The sequence below is a fragment of the Eleutherodactylus coqui genome, chromosome 3 (assembly GCF_035609145.1).
Source record: "Eleutherodactylus coqui strain aEleCoq1 chromosome 3, aEleCoq1.hap1, whole genome shotgun sequence".
Lineage (NCBI taxonomy): Eukaryota > Metazoa > Chordata > Amphibia > Anura > Eleutherodactylidae > Eleutherodactylus > Eleutherodactylus coqui.
Window position 1 is genome coordinate 310609030 of NC_089839.1, and position 18719 is coordinate 310627748.

An 18719-nucleotide genomic window follows, 5' to 3' on the forward strand; every position below is an offset into this window, starting at 1 on the left:
GCCATATGCAGGATAAGGTATGTGAGAAAATATGGCTGATATGAATGTGTGGACGTGGAGAATTGTGATTCCTCTGCCCAAGTGATTTTGTCCATTGACTAGTATCATGCAGCAGAGCAAATCTAGACTTGAGGTCCAGGGGGCTCATCTACTGCATCAACCCAGCACTGGGTTGTAGGTTCCTCGGGGAGCTCTCCCTCCATCATACAATATACGGGAGCTGCAGGAATAAGATATGGCAGAGCGAACCCTCCGTCACAGGCCTTACCGGGATCCTGACAGTGAGGATTCTATGAATGTTAGAAAGATTACATAGTTCTCTTACTGCTAAACCTTTACTAACAGTCAGCGCTCTGGCTTGTGATCTGCTGGGTCTGTGTCCCGAACACCGCGCTCCGCATTGCCACTATATAAAGCCTTAAGCCAGTAAACATTTATTCTTTGACCATTTTGCAGATGACATTCCAACTGAACTATCAGCAACAACTCCAAGTCCCGGAGCGAATTCAGGTTCATCAGCTGCCATAACAGGCTCTGCAGCCACTTCCAAGTCTGGAGGAGTATCAGGAATAAGTGGCTCTCAGAGTCCTGGTATGGTTACAGGATCTACAAATGGTGGTTCCATCAGTGGTTCAAATGAAAGCCCGAAGACCACAGCAGGTACAGGGGGCCCTTCTGTATCTGGAGTGACCATCCCAACTACTAAAAATGGTAATTCTACATCTTCTCTTATTCCACGGTAGACATGTAGCAAAATGTAACATATTATTGTAAAATGACTCTCTGTGCCGCAGTTTATTTGTACTTTCTATAGTTTTGCACTGTTTTTTTTGTTTTACGATAACAATATATTTTCAAAAACTTAGCATATGATAGCTTCACACAGAAAGTTATCACAGTCAGTTTAACCTTTGCTACATCTGTATGTTATCATTAGGAATTATAATTATGGCTTCACCAAGAGCTTGAAAGCCGGCTGAGGCTAATTGTATCAACCAGAGACCACTAAATCAACTATCTGACCATTTTGCAGGTGGCGTTTCAAGTGACTCTGCAACAACTAGAGCTGCGGGGTCGAACTCAGATGCTTCAGCTGCCATAACAGGCTCTGCAGCCACTTCCAAGTCTGGAGGAGTATCAGGAATAAGTGGCTCTCAGAGTCCTGGTATGGTTACAGGATCTACAAATGGTGGTTCCATCAGTGGTTCAAATGAAAGCCCGAAGACCACAGCAGGTACAGGGGGCCCTTCTGTATCTGGAGTGACCATCCCAACTACTAAAAATGGTGATTCTACATCTTCTTTTACTCCTTCATATGTGATCATTAATTGTTGTTATGGCTGTGATAAGAGGTAACAAGCAGGCTTATAGAAGCCGGGTCCAACCATCCTCCAGGGCAGTGCCTGTATGGGTATTAGAAAGGGTTAATGCATGAATGCTACCTGGCTATGGGCATCGGTATGGGCACTATTATGATTAGAGCTGTTGTCTAATGCCATATGCAGGATAAGGTATGAGAAAATATGGCTGATATGAATGTGTGGACATGAAGACTGATACTTATGCAGATGGGGATAGTATCAGGGAATCACTAGTTGGATAGGAGATATTATCATGGCAGGAATTATAGGGGTTATCCGGCTCCTAAAAAATAATAATAAATAAAGCAACCAAGAACATTAAATAAACCTGACCAGTGCACATTGCTACCCAAAGCTGCAGTGTCACCCCCTGATAGACCTGCAAGAGTTGTAAAAGAAATGTCCATCAGTTTCCACAGTAAGAGGGAGAAGGCTACAACGCATCTACTATACACGACTATTTAAAGGGATTGTCCAGGTGTAAACTATTGATGGTCCATAAATAGTAAATCATTGGGTCTCCACGCCCATGATTCCCATCAATCAGCTGTTTGGCTCACCAGTTGCAAAGATCATTTCTGCATAAAGCAGTCAGTTGCTGTCTACAGGGAACAAACAGCTCTGTTCCCACTGCAGTGGCCTGGCTTGGTACTGCAGACAAAGTTACCATTAAAGTGAATGGTAAGACAATATAGTGTGTATATAGCTCAATATAGCGGTTTAATAAGGCATAAGGAGAAAGAATCCAAAAAACAGGTCGGCTTTTTCAACTAAAACTTCCTCTTTATTATTCCAAGGTTAAAAATGGACAGGCTTCACGCTGAAAGCGTTTTGGCTAGACCAATAGCCTTTTTCAACAACTGAAGGGCTGTCACAGTGCAGAGGCATCAGCCCTATTCTCATCCCCACAGTGAAAGACTAGAAGCAATGGGATGAAACTGAAAGGGAGGAAACACAGATTAGATAGTAGACAGTGAGGGGGATCAGTGAGTGGAACAGGTTACCACGGGAGGTCATGAATTCTCCTTCAATGGAAGTGTTCAGAGGCCGGACATCTGCCTGGGATGATTTAGTGATTCTGCACTGAGCAGGGAGTTGGACCCGATGACCCTGGAGGACCCTTCCAACTCTACCATTCTATGAGGATGGGGCATGGTGTAATTCCACATGCTGACTCTTCTTTCCCCAATATCTGCCATCAGGGGAGATTCAGAACACCGGCACTCACATTGGATGGTTGGCCAGTCCAACCAAAATTAGTGGATTTAGTAGACATTTATTTAAGGTGCCTTCTCACCTGGAATTTCCTAAAGAATTGTTGTCTGCTACTTGGTGTTTCAATGCTTGTTCATGCCCTCTGTGTGTTCCTCCATTCTACATCTTCACTCCTTTTTGTTGTCTTAATACCTAACACTTGCTTCTGGTCCTGGTATTCCTTATATGAAGTTCTGGTACTGACTCCTAACAACAGCTCACAGTTCGGACTCTGGTTCTAACCTTGGTTGTATCCTGGTAATGGTGCTGCTCTTTATCTGTGATCTCGATCTCAAATGTTCCCGATTTGGACTCTGGTTCCCTCCTGGATTTGTTTCTAATCTGAACCGGTTCACGCTCCTGCCTACGTATATTAGTCCTAAATCTGATTCTTTCCAATATACATCTGTTCTTGATTCATCTCCTGGTTCTGATCCTGGTTTGGCTCCTGCTCCTGACTACGGGCTACATCTCCTGGTTCTCGATTTGGAATCCTCTTATCAAGTTCTTCTGCTGCTGCAGCTCTGCTCACATTTTCTGCCATTCGGAGACTCCTCTGAGGACTGTGATCTGGGAATCCTCTTACAGGAAGAGATTGAATGTGAAGACCAAAGCATTTCTTAGACTCCTGACTTCAGTTTAGTCTGGTGATGGTCAATCTCATCATGGTAGAGGGTCTAAGTTGTTCTAATCAGTAACAATGGTGCTAACTAACCCCAGATCTTCTGAAGACATAACCAGCCTGCCTTCCTATAGAGGAATATTGAAGATGGACTGCCCTGCACCATATCTAAAGTCTTCTGTCTATAGACTTAGTTTAATTCAATTTTAACTTGTGTGTCTTCTTCAGATCTCCCAACTAATGTGGCTGCCAGCACAGGTTCAGCAATTATTTCTAGGTCGCAAATGACGACAATATCCCGCTCAGGAGATACTCAGAAACCTGGAATGAGCTCAGGATCGCCTGTAAATAGCGTGCCCTCTGCTGATCCAAATGTGCTATTAAGTACTCAATCCGTGTCGACCACTGCTCCAGCACCCGATGAGACAACAGCATCTTCAAGTGGAGGTTCTACCAATCCAAGTGTGAGCTTAAAAAACACTTCTGGTGCAAGTGGTCCGTCGGTACCTGGAGAGACAACAGGATCTTCAAGTGTTGTGTCTACTAATCCAAGAGTATCTACAGCTCCGAGTGTCAGCTTAGAGACCACATCTAAAGTGACTGGTCTACCAGAATCCGTGAAGACAACAGGATCTTCAAGTAGTGTAACTACTAATCCAAGTGTAAGCTTGAAAACCGCATCTGGAGTCAGTGGTCCTTCAGTACCTACAGAGAGAGCAAGAACTTCAAGTGGTGTGTCTAATAAACCAAGTGTAAGCTTAAAAACCCCATCTGGAACAAGTGGTCTTCCAGGAACAGGAAAAACTAGTGGCCCTTCAGCATCTGGACAGACGACGGGATCTTCAAGTGGTGTGTCAAGTGTAAGCTTAAAAACCCCTCCTGGGGTAAGTGCTCTTACGGGATCAGAGATGACCACTAGACCTTCAGTATCTGGAGAGGTAACAGGAACTGGTGCAGTGAGTCCTTCTGTACCCGGAGTGACCATCTCAACTACTAGAAATGGTGATTCTACATCTTCTCTTATTCCACGGTAGACATGTAGCAAAATGTAACATATTATTGTAAAATGACTCTCTGTGCCGCAGTTTATTTCTACTTTCTATAGTTTTGCACTGGTTTTTGTTGTTTTATGATAACAATGTATTTTTAAAAACTTAGCATATGATAGCTTCACACAGAAAGTTATCACAGTCAGTTTAACCTTTGCTACATCTGTATGTGATCATTAAGAATTATTGTTATGGCTTCACCCAGAGCCTAAAAGCAGGCTGAGGCTAATTGTATCAACCAGAGACCACTAAATAAACTATCTGACCATTTTGCAGGTGGCGTTTCAAGTGACTCTGCAACGACTAGAGGTGCGGGGTCGAATTCAGATGCTTCAGCTGCCATAACAGGCTCTGCAGCCACTTCCAAGTCTGGAGGAGTATCAGGAATAAGTGGCTCTCAGAGTCCTGGTATGGTTACAGGATCTACAAATGGTGGTTCCATCACTGGTTCAAATGAAAGCCCGAAGACCACAGCAGGTACAGGGGGCCCTTCAGTATCTGGAGTGACCATCCCAACTACTAAAAATGGTGAGTCTATATCATCTCATATTTAATTTTATGTGATCATTATTGATTATTGCTATGGCCCCACTAAGAGGCTAAAACAGGCTAACAGAAGCTGGGTACAACCATCCTTTCAGGGTTCTCCTGCATCAGTGCCTGTATGGGTACTAGAGAGGATTCATGCATGGATGCTGCCTGGTTGTGGGCATCAAAATGGGCACCATTATGATTGGAGCTCTTGAGTGATGCCACGCGCTTGGGGCTTCTTTATGTATGACAGCTTTCAGTTGGGTAATTTATGCAGACTGCTTTGGCTCAGGATAATGTATGAGACCAAATATAGTTGAAATGAATGTGTGGACATTGTAACTGATCCTTATTGAATGCAGGGGGGATAGTATCGGGGCAATCACCAGTTGGGGAGGAGATATTATCATTGCTGGAATTAAATGGGTTATTACGATTCTAACAAATAATGTTTAGACAGCAACCAGGTAGATTGAAAACTGACTAGTGAAATTTATTGGCCACATCTGCAGTATTACCCCTTGATGGACCTTCAAGAGTTGTGAGAGGTCCATAAGAGTCCGTTAACAGAGAACAGGCTACAGTGCTTCAACTATATGTGATTATTTAAAGGGGTTGTCCAGTTATAAACTATTGATGATCTTACTGCAGGACAAGGGTTTGCTGCCTGGGATCTCTGCTGATCAGCTATTCAGGAAGCTCAATTCCTGCTGCAGATACCAAGCTTGGCATTATAGAAAAACTTCCCATTGAAGTGAATGGGCTGCAATATTAAGCCTGGGCACTGCAGAGGGAACGGAGCTATCTGCTTCCTGCAGAAATCAGTTCAGTGCATGAAAACACCAGGAGTGGGCAACAGCTGATCAGTGAGAGGCCTGGGTGGTGGATCCCCAGTAATCTATCATGGGTCATAAAATTCTACAACTGGACAACCCCTTAACATTACAGGACGTACATTTACCATCTGCACCATCCCACAGCAGTAGCCGGCTGTGACTGATAGCCGACCTCCACCTGCAACAGCAGGGATTGGTAAGAATAGTGATCCCACTGTTAACTCCCTGCATTCTGCAATCAATGTACATTGCGGCATGTAAAGGGTTCACAGAGGGCGCTCAGAAGTCTGATGGTTGTACTGGGAAGGTCGATGGAAAGTACTGCAATGCATTATCACAGTGATCATAACTGTTGTGGTTCAACTCCCCTACAGGGACATAAAAATGTAAAGAGAATAAATAAAAAATTGTGTATAAGAAACAAAAAAAACAAAAACAACAAACAAAAACTTAAAGAAAACAAACCTGTTTTGTGCACTTTCCCTTTTCTCTTGACATTTTTTTTAAAATCCCACCTATTTGGTATCATTATACCCATAATGAACTGTACAATAAGTTAAATGCATTATTTATCCTGGACGGCAAAAAACGTTAAAAGACACGAAAAAAACATTCATTTTGCCTCCCAAGTAACGCTATTAAAGTGATCAAAATAACCAGATGTAACCCAAAACAAAACAAATAAACTACACGCAAAAAGCAAGCCCTCACAGAGCTCCATCCATGGAAATATAAAGAAGCTGTGGGACTTTGAATGCAACAATATAAAAATAATATTAATTTCTAAAAAAAAGGGTTTTTACTGTGCAAAAGTGGAAAAACCAAAAAACAATAAAATAATTGGTATCTTTGTAATCGTACCGACTCGCAGAAAAAATGTATCATGTAATTTATGCTCTATGATTAACGCTGTAGAAAACAAATGGCAGAACTTGTGCTTTTTCTCCCAGTTCTCCTCCAAAAAAAAGTTCTACAATAAATTATATGTACCCAAAAATGGTACCAATAAAAACTGCAGTTTGCCACACAAAAAACATCCCTCATGCGGCCGTGTCGATGGAAAAATCAAATAGTTATGGCTTTTGAAAAGTGGAGATGAAAATCCCCTAAAAATCGTGTCCCTATCGCCAAAATAGGCCGTGTACTTAAAGGGGTTAATAATCCGATCTCAATCCAAGCAATTATTGCCCCTTTTAAACGTAGAATAAAGCTGGCCAAACGCTTCCAATAGCTGTTCACAAGCAAGTCCTCCAGACTCGCTCCATACATAGAATCCCATTTCGGCATTCATGTTTTCTCAGCGGGAAGAAGGCAGTACGCTGCAGTTAGACATTCCTGGCGACAGCTTGTCTGCCCTGATTATAAAAGGATCGGTCACGTTGTAATTCAAAATGTCCAATTCTGTTTTACCCAATATCTCCTCTCAGAGTCAGAACACCGTCACTCACATCAGATGGTCAGCCAGTCCTGACCATGGCATTGACTTTAGTCTACATTCATCTAATTTGCCTGGGCACCTCTACACTGGAATCTTCTGAATCACTGCTGTCTGTTACTCGGTGTTTCAGAGGTTTTTCTGGTCCCTCTCTGTATTCCTACATTCTACATGTACACTCCTTATTGTTTGCTAAACATTACTATCACTTGTTTCGGGTCCTGGTATTTCCTATATCAACTTCTGCTAACTGACTCCTGGCAAACTGTCACGGTTCTCACCTTGGTTGTATCCTGGTAATGGTGCTGCTCTTTATCTGTGATCTGGATCTCAAATGTTCCTGATTTAGACTCTGGTTTCCTCCTGGATTTGGACTCTGGTTCCCTCCTGGATTTGCTTCTAATCCGAACTGGTTCACGCTCCTGCCTACATATATTAGTTCTTTATCTGGTTCTACCTTGATTTCATCTGTATCTGATTCATCTCCTGGTTTTGACTCCTAACTCCTGATGCTGGTTTGGCTCCTGCTCCTGACTACGGGCTACGTCTCCTGGTTCTGGGTCTGGTATCATCTTACTCCATTTCTGCTGCTGCAGTTTTGCTCATGTTTGCCACCATTTGGAGACGACTCTGAGGAAGAGAGTGAATGGGAAGATCAAAGAATTTCTAAGAATGTGGTGATGGTCAAACTCGTCATGGTAGAGGGTCTTAGGTGTTCGAATCAATCACATTGGCACTTGCTAACCCAAATCTTCTAAAAGCAGAAGCAGAGGACTGCCCGCCTTTCCATAGAGGGATATAAAAGGAGTTTTCTTGGAACAAGCTAAAATAGTAACAGCAAGATAAATGTCTAATCTTCTTCAACAACGTCTTCAGTTTTGTTTGATTCCGGAAAAATCAAACACGCAATTCTTCTGTACATTGCTAACATGTTGTAGCATCTTGTACGATTGTTGGTTCACAGTGAACAAAGAGGCAACTTTATAGTCTTCTGCATATTGACTTAGTTTAATACGATTTTAACTCCTGTGTCTTCTTCAGATCTCCCAACTAATGTGGCTGCCAGCACAGGTTCAGGAATGATTTCTATGTCTGAAATAACGACCTTATCCATCTCAGGAGACACTCAGAAACCTGGAATGAGCACAGGATCGCCTCCTAATAGTGTGTCCTCAACTGATCCAAATGTGCGATTAAGCACTCAATCTGGGGCAACTGCTGCTTCAGGGAGTGATGGGACAACAGCATCTTCAAATGGTGCTTCTAACGATCCAAATGTAAGCATAAAAACACCATCTGGAACCAGTGGTCCATCAGTGCCTGGAGAGACAACAGGTTCTTCAAGTGGTGTGTCTACTAATCCAAGAGTATCTACTTCTCCGAGTGTAAAAATCACATCTGAAGTGACTGGTGTACCAGAATCTGGAAAAACAACAGGATCTTCCAGTGGTGTTACTAATACTCCAAGTGTAAGCTTGGAAACCACATCTGGAGTCAGTGGTCCTTCAGTACCTGCAGAGGGAACAAGAACTTCAAGTGGTGTGTCTACTAATCCAAACATAAGCTTAAAAACCCCATCTGGAACAAGTGGTCTTCCAGGAACAGGAAAGACTAGTGGCCCTTCAGTATCTGGTCAGACAACAGGATCTTCAAGTGGTGTGTCTAGTACTAATCCAAGTGTAAGCTTAAAAACCCCTCCTGGGGTAAGTGCTCTTACGGGATCAGAAATTACCACTAGACCTTCAGTATCTGGAGAGGTAACAGGAGCTGGTGCAGTGAGTCCTTCTGTACCCGGAGTGACCATCCCAACTACTAGAAATGGTGATTCTACATCTTCTCTTATTCCACGGTAGACATGCAGCAAAATGTAACATATTATTGTAAAATGACTCTCTGTGCCGCAGTTTATTTGTACTTTCTATATTTTTTCACTGTTTTTTGTTGTTTTACAATAACGGTATATTTTCAAAAACTTAGCATATGATAGCTTTACACAGAAAGTTATCACAGTCAGTTTAACCTTTGCTACATCTATATGTGATCATTAAGAATTATTTTTATGGCTTCACCAAGAGACTAAAAGCAGGCTGAGGCTAATTGTATCAACTAGAGCCCACTAAATAAACTATCTGACCATTTTGCAGGTGGCGTTTCAAGTGACTCTGCAACAACTAGAGGTGCGGGGTCGAATTCAGATGCTTCAGCTGCCATAACAGGCTCTGCAGCCACTACCAAGTCTGGAGGAGTATCAGGAATAAGTGGCTCTCAGAGTCCTGGTATGGTTACAGGATCTACAAATGGTGGTTCCATCAGTGGTTCAAATGAAAGCCCGAAGACCACAGCAGGTACAGTGGGCCCTTCTGTATCTGGAGTGACCATCCCAACTACTAAAAATGGTAATTCTACATCTTCCCGTATTCCATTATATGTGATCATTAATGATTTTTGTTATAGCTGTGTAGGAGTCTACAAACAGGCTAACAGAAGCTGTGTAGCAGTTTCAGGCACTATGGTGGAGCCTCAGGTGTAGTTGCCACAGGTCTGGAGAATAGTCAGGGATGAGTCAGGAGTCAGTAACGGGAAGTCTCAGTTCGCAGTACAGATGGATAGGCAGGTAGCGTAGTCAGACGAGAAGCCAGGGGTCAACAGTGTGAGGTCTCAGTTGAATAGCAGAGGAGCAGGCAGAAGTAGAGCTTGATAGAGGCTTGGAGCACAATAATTACATGCTGGATCTGAGGCAGGTCAGCTTTTATAGGAAGTCCCAATTAGTGACAGGGTGGGGCCAGGACAGGGAGGCAGGAACTAGACTAGCAGGAAACATAGAACAAAGCTAGAGTCATGCAGGGGGAACTGTCCAAGGCTGGATGGCTCAATAGGGAGAACCACCGACTAGAGCGCAAAAGGCCACAGATTTGAACCCCGACAAGCTGGGTCCAACCATCTTTGCAGGGTTCTCCTTTGTCAGTGCCTGGTTGTGGGCATCAGTATGGGCACCTTTATGAATGGAACTATTGTGTGATACGATAAGCTTGGTGTCTCTTAATGAATGACCATTATGCCTTAGGTAGTTTAATGTTTAGATAGCATGCAAGTGGATTGAAAAACTAACTAGTGTACATTGTTAGCCAAATCTGCAATGTTCTTCTCGATTGACCTTCAAGATTTGTATGAGTTCTCCATCAGTGTCCACAGACAGAGGGAGCAGGCTACAGCACATCTACTGTATCTGATTGTTGAAAGGGGTTGTCCAGTTGTAATATTTTGATGGCCTATCTTTAATAGTAGGTCAGCATAGGTTCACCGCTCATGATTCCCACCATAAAGCTGTCCACCTGTGCACAGAGCTGTATTCAGCCGGGGGCAGGCATCTCCGTGCCCACTGCAGTCACCTGGCTTGGCATTACAGGCAAAATTTCCACTGAAGTAAATGGATTGCAATACCAAGTTAGCCATGGTAGAAATCAGTTCAGTGCATGAGAGCACAGCCGCGGCTCTCAGGCAGTGAACCCCGCTTATTGATGATAGATCTTCAATAGTTCTTTATCTGCAATTTGGACCTCAATAATCTCAGTTTGGACTCTGGCTCTTCTTGGATTTTTGGTTTCTGCTGCTGACTAGTTCACACTCCTGCCTACATCCATTGGTTCGTAATTTGATTCTAACATAGTTTCATCTGTTCCCGTTTCATGTCCTGGTTTTGACTCTGGACCTTTGATCCTGGTTTGGCTTCTGGTTCTGACTACAGGCTACGTCTCTTGGTTCTGGGTGTAGAATCATTTGACTTCGGTTCCTGTCCTGCTGCAGCTCTGCTCACATTTTCCACCATTCGGAGACTCCTCTGAGGCCTGAGACCTGGGAATCCTCTTACAGGAAGAAATAAGGATTCCTAATGGTCCATTTACACGGGACGAGCTGTCGGGCAAAAGATGCCTGGTAGCTCATTCTAGTGATGCTCACTCCTGTGCTGTTACACAGGAGCGAGAATCACTGGCGTCGCTCACAGCGCTGGCTGAATGGGGGGGGGGGGGGCGGACCGCGAAGCGTTCTTCCCCCACCAGCCTCCATTCACAGTAAACAGACAGCTGTTCAAAAGTGACCGACTGCTGTTTACAATGAATGGCACATCATTCATGTTTCTGCATGAAGAAACTGAATGCCTGAATAATTCTCATCCAGGTGCTGCATGCATTTACACGGGGCGATTATTGTTCATGCTCCCACGAGAGGGCGAGAATTGGATGATTCTGATTGATAATCGTCCCATGTGAAAGGGCCATTAGACTCTCAAGCTCAGTTTAGTTTTGTCATGTATTGATCATGGTATAGGGTCCAAGGGTCCGTCTACACTACGCAATTATCGTCGATTGCCATCAGAGTCCGCTCATTCACTTGTGCAGCCTGTTTATACAGGCAGACACATCGTTGGCTCCTTCAAATGAGACATTGTTCAGTCATTCACATTCACTGTGTAAGTGAATGAGAACGACTGAACGATCGGTGTTTAAACTGAACAATAAGTGAATGAGCCAACAATGAAATGTATGCCTGCTGAAAGGAATGGTGAACGAAACGTGAAGGATTATTGTATGTCGTTTGCTCCTTGCCGATTATCGGTCAATTTAGCTCCTTTTAACAATTTTGTGAATGATAATCGCTCCGTCTAAAGGGCCTAAATCAGTCATAATGGCCCTTACTAACAACTCTAGGCACAACCCAATGACTGCCTGCCTTTCTATAGAGGGTTATAGAAGGAGCTCACTTGGAACTAACAAGCTAAAATAGTACAACAATACAAATATCTGATAGTTCTGCAACAACGTCTTCAATTCTCATGAAGTCCAGAAAACATAACCTTCCAATTCCTCAGTACATCGCTAAGGGGCAACAGAGGCTTGTAACAAATCCTGGTTAATAGTCAACTAATCGGCATCTGTTTGGTCTTTTTCATATACATTTAGATTCATTGAGTTTTAACTCGTGTGTCTTCAGATCTGCCAACTAATAGCAATCTCCCAGCAATTCATACCAGTCCAGTGCAGGGATCCACTGAGATGATTTCTGCCTGGCCTCCGCATTGGGAATCGAGCTGTCTGTTCAGGCAGAGGTCGGTTCAGTGCATAAGAACAAGGACTCGGGGAGCAGTGGATCAGTGAGAGCTCCCCCACTTATCTATGATTGGTAAGAAGTAGTTTGCAACTAAACAACACCTTTAAGTAACAATCCAGTCTCAATCCAAGTAAATGTTGCCCTATTTGGACTGAAGTTGGATACACTCTTTAGGCAGTACCAGCACAGGTTCAGCAATTATTTCTATGTCTGAAATAACAACGTTATCCATCTCAGTAGACACTCAGAAACCTGGAATGAGCACAGGATCGCCTCCTAATAGCGCGTCCTCAACTGGTGCTAATGTGCGATTAAGCACTCAATCTGGGGCAACTGCTGCTTCAGGGCGTGATGGGACAACAGCATCTTCAAATGGTGCTTCTAATGATCCAAATGTAAGCATAAAATCCACATCTGGAGCCAGTGGTCCATCAGTGCCTGGAGAGACAACAGGATCTACTAGTGGTGTGACTAATTCAAGAGGGTCTACTGTTCCGAGTGTAAGCTTAAAAACCCCATCAGGAGCAACTGGTCTTCCAGGATCAGGAAATACAACAAGATCTTTATTACCTAAAGAGACAACAGGTTTTTCAAGTGGTGTAACTAATCCAAATGTAAGCTTGAAAACCACATCTGGAGGTACACATCTTTCAGAATCCGGAAAGACAACAGAATCTTCAGTACCTGCAGAAGTAACAAGAACTTCAAGTGATGTGTCTACTAATCCAAGTGTAACCTTAAAAACTCCATCTGGAACAAGTGGTCCGTCAGTGCCTGGAGAAACAACAGGATCTTCAAGTCGTGTGACTACTAATCCGATTGTGAGCATAAAAACTCCATCTAGATCAAGTGGTCTTCCAGGATCAGGAAAAACTACTGGTCCTCCAGTGCCTGGACAGACAATTGGATCTTCAAGTGGTGTGTCTATTAATCCAAGTATAAGCTTAAAAACTCCATCTAGATCTAGTGGTCTTCCAGGATCAGAAAAGACCACTAGATCATTAGTATCTGGAGAGGTACCAAGATCTACAAATGGTGGTTCCTTCCCTGGTCCAAATGGAAGCACAAGAAGCACGGCTGGTACTGTTAGTCCTTCTGTACCTGGATTGACCACCCCTTCTACTAAAAATGGTGATTCTACATCTTCTCTTATTTAATGGTAGACATGTAGCACAATTCAACTTAACTCTAAACACACTGTAGTAAAATGTGCCGCAGTTTATTTGCCCCCGCTATAGCTTTGCACTGGTTTTGGTTGTTCTAAGGTAGCAATAGATTTTCAAAAGCTTAACATCTGATAGCTTAACACAGAACATTATCACAGTCAAGTTATCCTTTGCTACATTTGTATGTGATCACTAATAATTAGAGATGAGCGAACGTGTTCGTCCGAACTTGATATCCGTGCAGATATTAGGGTGTTCGGGATGTTCGTTATTCGTAACGAACACCATGCGGTGTTCTGGTTACTTTCACTTCCTTCCCTGAGACGTTAGCGCGCTTTTCTGGCCAATTGAAAGACAGGGAAGGCATTACAACTTCCCCCTGCGTCGTTCAAGCCCTATACCACCCCCCTGCAGTGAGTGGCTGGGGAGATCAAGTGTCCGCCGAATATAAAAGTCGGCCCCTCCCGCGGCTCGCCTCAGATGCCTTGTGAGTTAGATGAGGGACAGTGCTGTTTGTACCGGAGCTGCTGTAGGGAAAGAATTGGTAGTTAGTGTAGGCTTCAAGACCCCCAAAGGTCCTTATTAGGGCCACTGATAGCTGTGTGTTGGCTGCTGTTAGCAGTGGCAATTATTTTTTTTCTCAAAATCGGCTCTGCAGAGCGTTGCACCCGGCATTAGGGACAGAAGTGTTGCATAGGCAGGGAGAGTGTTAGGAGTGAGTGTAGCCTTCAAGAACCTCAACGGTCCTTTCTAGGGCCATATTTAACCGTGTGCAGTACTGTGCTGCCTGCTGTTAGCTGTGCTGCATATTTTTTTTCTTCTCAAAATCGCCTCTGCAGAGCATTGCACCCTCCATTGATACTGCGGGGAAAGAATTGTGTAGGCAGGGCCACAACACAGTTATTATTCATTGAATATACGCAGTGCGGCCTTTTGCTTGTAAAACAAGTGAAAAAAATTCTATTTGTCCTGCCTCTGTCCGTCCTAAGGGCTGCGGACACGTGTCGGCTGCGTGTGCAACGTTTAAAAATCAGACGCACCCAGCTACGTTTTACTGCTGGCTTCGCCATTTGCTTTCCTTAATTGGGAAAAAAATACCAGCTCTGCCTGAGTTATAATAACTCTGCTACCCTCACGTTCTGTGCCACATTAGCAGGGCCACAGCACAGTTATTAAACTTCTCATGTTCATTGAATATACGCAGTGCTGCCTTTTGGTGGAAAAAAACTGAAAAAAAATCTATTTGTCCTGCCTCTGTCCGTCCTAAGGGCTGTGTGTACGTGTCGGCTGCGTGTGCAACGTTTAAAAATCAGACGCACCCAGCTACGTTTTACTGCTGGCTTCGCCATTTGCTTTCCTTAATTGGGAAAAAAATACCTGCTCTGCCAGAGTTATAATAACTCTGCTACCCTCACGTTCTGTGACACATTAGCAGGGCCACAGCACAGTTATTAAACTTAGATTATTCATTCACTAGAGGCAGTGGGGCCTTTCGTTTTCAAAAAAGGGAAAAAATTATATTTGGCCTGCAGTCTTGCGCCAATTTGTTTCCTGCCTGTGAAATCAAATCACTGGTAATACAGCATGCTGAGGGGTAGGGGTAGGCCTAGAGGACGTGGATGCGGCCGAGGACGCGGAGGGCCAAGTCAGGGTGTGGGCACAGGCCGAGCTCCTGATCCAGGTGTATCGCAGCCGACTGCTGCGCGATTAGGAGAGGGGCACGTTTCTGGCGTCCCCACATTCATCACCCAATTAATGGGTCCACGCGGGAGACGGTTATTAGAAAATGAGCAGTGTGAGCAGGTCCTGTCCTGGATGGCAGAAAGTGCTTCGAGCAACCTATCGTTAACCCGCAGTTCTGCGCCGTCCACTGCTGCCAATCCGAATCCTCTGTCTGCTGCTCCTCCTTCCTCCCAGCCTCCTCACTCCACTACAATGACACCTGCTCAGGAGCGGGAACACTCCCAGGAACTGTTCTCGGGCCCCTGCTTAGATTGGGCAGCAGCGGTTCCTCTCCCACCAGAGGAGTTTATCGTCACTGATGCCCAACCATTCGAAAGTTCCCGGGGTCCGGGGGATGAGGCTGGGGACTTCCGCCAACTGTCTCAAGACCTTTCAGTGGGTGAGGAGGACGATGACGATGAGACACAGTTGTCTTGCAGTGAGGTAGTAGTAAGGGCAGTAAGTCCAAGGGAGCAGCGCACAGAGGATTCGGAGGAAGAGCAGCAGGACGATGAGGTGACTGACCCCACCTGGTGTGCAACGCTTACTCAGGAGGACAGGTCTTCAGAGGGGGAGTCAAGGGCATCAGCAGGGCAGGTTGCAAGAGGCAGTGCGGTGGCCAGGGGTAGAGGCAGGGCCAGACCGAATAATCCACCAACTGTTTCCCAAAGCGCCCCCTCGCGCCATGCCACCCTGCAGAGGCCGAGGTGCTCTAAGGTCTGGCAGTTTTTCACAGAGACGCCTGACGACCGACGAACAGTGGCGTGCAACCTTTGTCGCGCAAAGCTCAGCCGGGGAGCCAACACCAACAGCCTCACCACCACCACCATGCGCAGACATATGATGGCCAAGCACCCCACAAGGTGGGACGAAGGCCGTTCAGCGCCTCCGGTTTGCACCCCTGCCTCTCCCCCTGTGCCCCAACCTGCCACTGAGATGCAACCCCCCTCTCAGGACACAGGCACTACCGCCTCATGGCCTGCACCCACACCCTCATCTCCGCTGTCCTCGGCCCCATCCAGCAGTGTAGTTCAGCGCACCGTCCAGCCGTCGCTTGCGCAACTGTTGGAGCGCAAGCACGCCGCCACGCACCCGCACGCTCAAACGTTAACCGTCCGCATAGCAAAATTCATCAGCCTTGAGATGCTGCCGTATAGGGTTGTGGAAACGGAGTCCTTCAAAAGTATCATGGAGGCGGCGGCCCCGCGCTACTCAGTTCCCAGTCGCCACTACTTTTCCCGATGTGCCGTCCCAGCCCTGCACGACCACGTCTCCCGCAACATTGTACGCGCCCTCACCAACGCGGTTACTGCCACGGTCCACTTAACAACGGACACGTGGACAAGCACAGGCGGGCAGGGCCACTACATCTCCCTGACGGCACATTGGGTGAATTTAGTGGAGGCTGGGACAGAGTCAGAGCCTGGGACCGCTCACGTCCTACCCACCCCCAGAATTGCGGGCCCCAGCTCGGTGGTGGTATCTGCGGAGGTGTATGCTTCCTCCACTAAAGCACCCTCCTCCTCCTCCTCTGTCTCGCAATCAAGATGTGTTAGCAGCAGCATGTCGCCAGCAGTCGGTGTCGCGCGGTGTGGCAGCACAGCGGTGGGCAAGCGTCAGCAGGCCGTGCTGAAACTACTCAGCTTAGGCGATAAGAGGCACACAGCCCACGAACTGCTGCAGGGTCTGACACAGCAGACCGACCGCTGGCTTGCGCCGCTGAGCCTCCAACCGGGCATGGTCGTGTGTGACAACGGCCGTAACCTGGTGGCGGCTCTGCAGCTCGGCAGCCTCACGCACGTGCCATGCCTGGCCCACGTCTTTAATTTGGTGGTTCAGCGCTTTCTGAAAAGCTACCCACGCTTGTCAGACCTGCTCGTAAAGGCGCGCCGGCTCTGCGCACATTTCCGCAAGTCCCACACGGACGCTGCCACCCTGCGCACCCTGCAACATCACTTTAAGCTGCCAGTGCACCGACTGCTGTGCGACGTGCCCACACGGTGGAACTCTACGCTCCACATGTTGGCCAGGCTCTATGAACAGCGTAGAGCTATAGTCGAATACCAACTCCAACATGGGCGGCGCAGTGGGAGTCAGCCTCCTCAATTCCTTTCAGAAGAGTGGGCCTGGTTGGCAGACATCTGCCATGTCCTTGGTAATTTTGAGGAGTCTACCCAGGTGGTGAGCGGCGATGCTGCAATCATTAGCGTCACCATTCCTCTGCTATGCATCTTGAGAAATTCCCTGCAAACCATAAAGGCAGCTGCTTTGCGCTCGGAAACGGGGGCGGTGGAAGACAGTATGCCGCTGGATAGTCAGGGCACCCTCCTGTCTATTTCTCAGCGCGTACAGGAGGAGGAGGAGGAGCATGAGGAGGATGAGGAGGAGGGGGAAGAGACAGCTTGGCCCGCTGCTGACGGTACACCGGCTGATTGCCTGTCATCCTTTCAGCGTGTATGGCCTGAGGAGGAGGAGGAGGAGGAGGATCCTGGCAGTGATCTTCCTAGTGAAGACAGCCATGTGTTGCGTACAGGTACCCTGGCACACATGGCTGACTTCATGTTAGGATGCCTTTCTCGTGACCCTCGCGTTGCACGCATTCTGGCCACGACGGATTACTGGGTGTACACACTGCTCGACCCACGCTATAAGGAGAACCTGCTCACTCTCATTCCCGAAGAGGAAAGGGGTTCGAGAGTGTTGCTATACCACAGGACCCTTGCGGACAAGCTGATGGTAAAATTCCCAGCCGACAGCGCTAGTGGCAGAAGGCGCAGTACCGAGGGCAAGGTAGCAGGGGAGGTGCGGAGATCGAGCAGCATGTACATCCCAGGCAGTGCAACAGTCTTTAAGGGCCTGGCCAGCTTTATGGCTCCCCACCAAGACTGTGTCACCGCTCCCCAGTCAAGGCTGAGTCGGCGGGAGCACTGTAAAAGGATGGTGAGGGAGTACGTAGCCGATCGCACGACCATCCTCGGTGACGCCTCTGCCCCCTACAACTACTGGGTGTCGAAGCTGGACACGTGGCCTGAACTAGCGCTGTATGCCCTGGAGGTGCTTGCTTGTCCTGCGGCTAGCGTCTTGTCGGAGAGGGTGTTTAGTGCGGCTGGGGGAATCATCACAGATAAGCGTAGCCGCTTGTCAACCGACAGTGCCGACAGGCTAACACTCATCAAGATGAACAAAGGCTGGATTTCCCCAGACTTCTGTTCTCCACCAGCGGACAGCAGCAATACGTAAGCAATACGTAGGCTGCTCCCGCTGATGGAAGCTACGTTCTCTCTCACCATCCAAAACGGGGACATTTCTGCTTCATCAATCTGTGTCTAATATTCCTCCTCCTCCTCCTCCTCCTCCTGCTCCTCCTCCTGAAACCTCACGTAATCACGCTGAACGGGCAATTTTTCTTAGGGCCACAAGGCTCACTCAAATAATTTTTCTGAACAATTTTTATAAGTTTCAATGCGCTTAAAAGCGTTGGAACTTTAACTTGAACCAATTTTTCGTTACAGTGGGCTGCCTCCAGGCCTAGTTACCACTTAAGCCACATTAACCAAAGCGATTCACCTGCCATCTTGGTTGGGCATGGCCAATTTTTACTGAGGTACATTAGTACTGTTGGTACACCAATTTTTTG

General features: G+C 46.4%; 1 protein-coding gene across 1 annotated transcript in view; it reads left to right on the top strand.

The window, feature by feature from the left end:
- LOC136621986 (mucin-19-like) overlaps window positions 1-18719 on the top strand; it is a 143372-nt gene that overhangs the window by 109838 nt on the left and 14815 nt on the right. Inside the window, exons 24-29 of the mRNA XM_066597910.1 lie at window positions 457-711; window positions 1034-1285; window positions 3466-4239; window positions 4563-4814; window positions 8130-8909; window positions 9233-9484. Of these exons, the coding sequence (XP_066454007.1) occupies window positions 457-711; window positions 1034-1285; window positions 3466-4239; window positions 4563-4814; window positions 8130-8909; window positions 9233-9484 (2565 nt within the window). The remainder of the gene's footprint in view (window positions 1-456; window positions 712-1033; window positions 1286-3465; window positions 4240-4562; window positions 4815-8129; window positions 8910-9232; window positions 9485-18719) is intronic.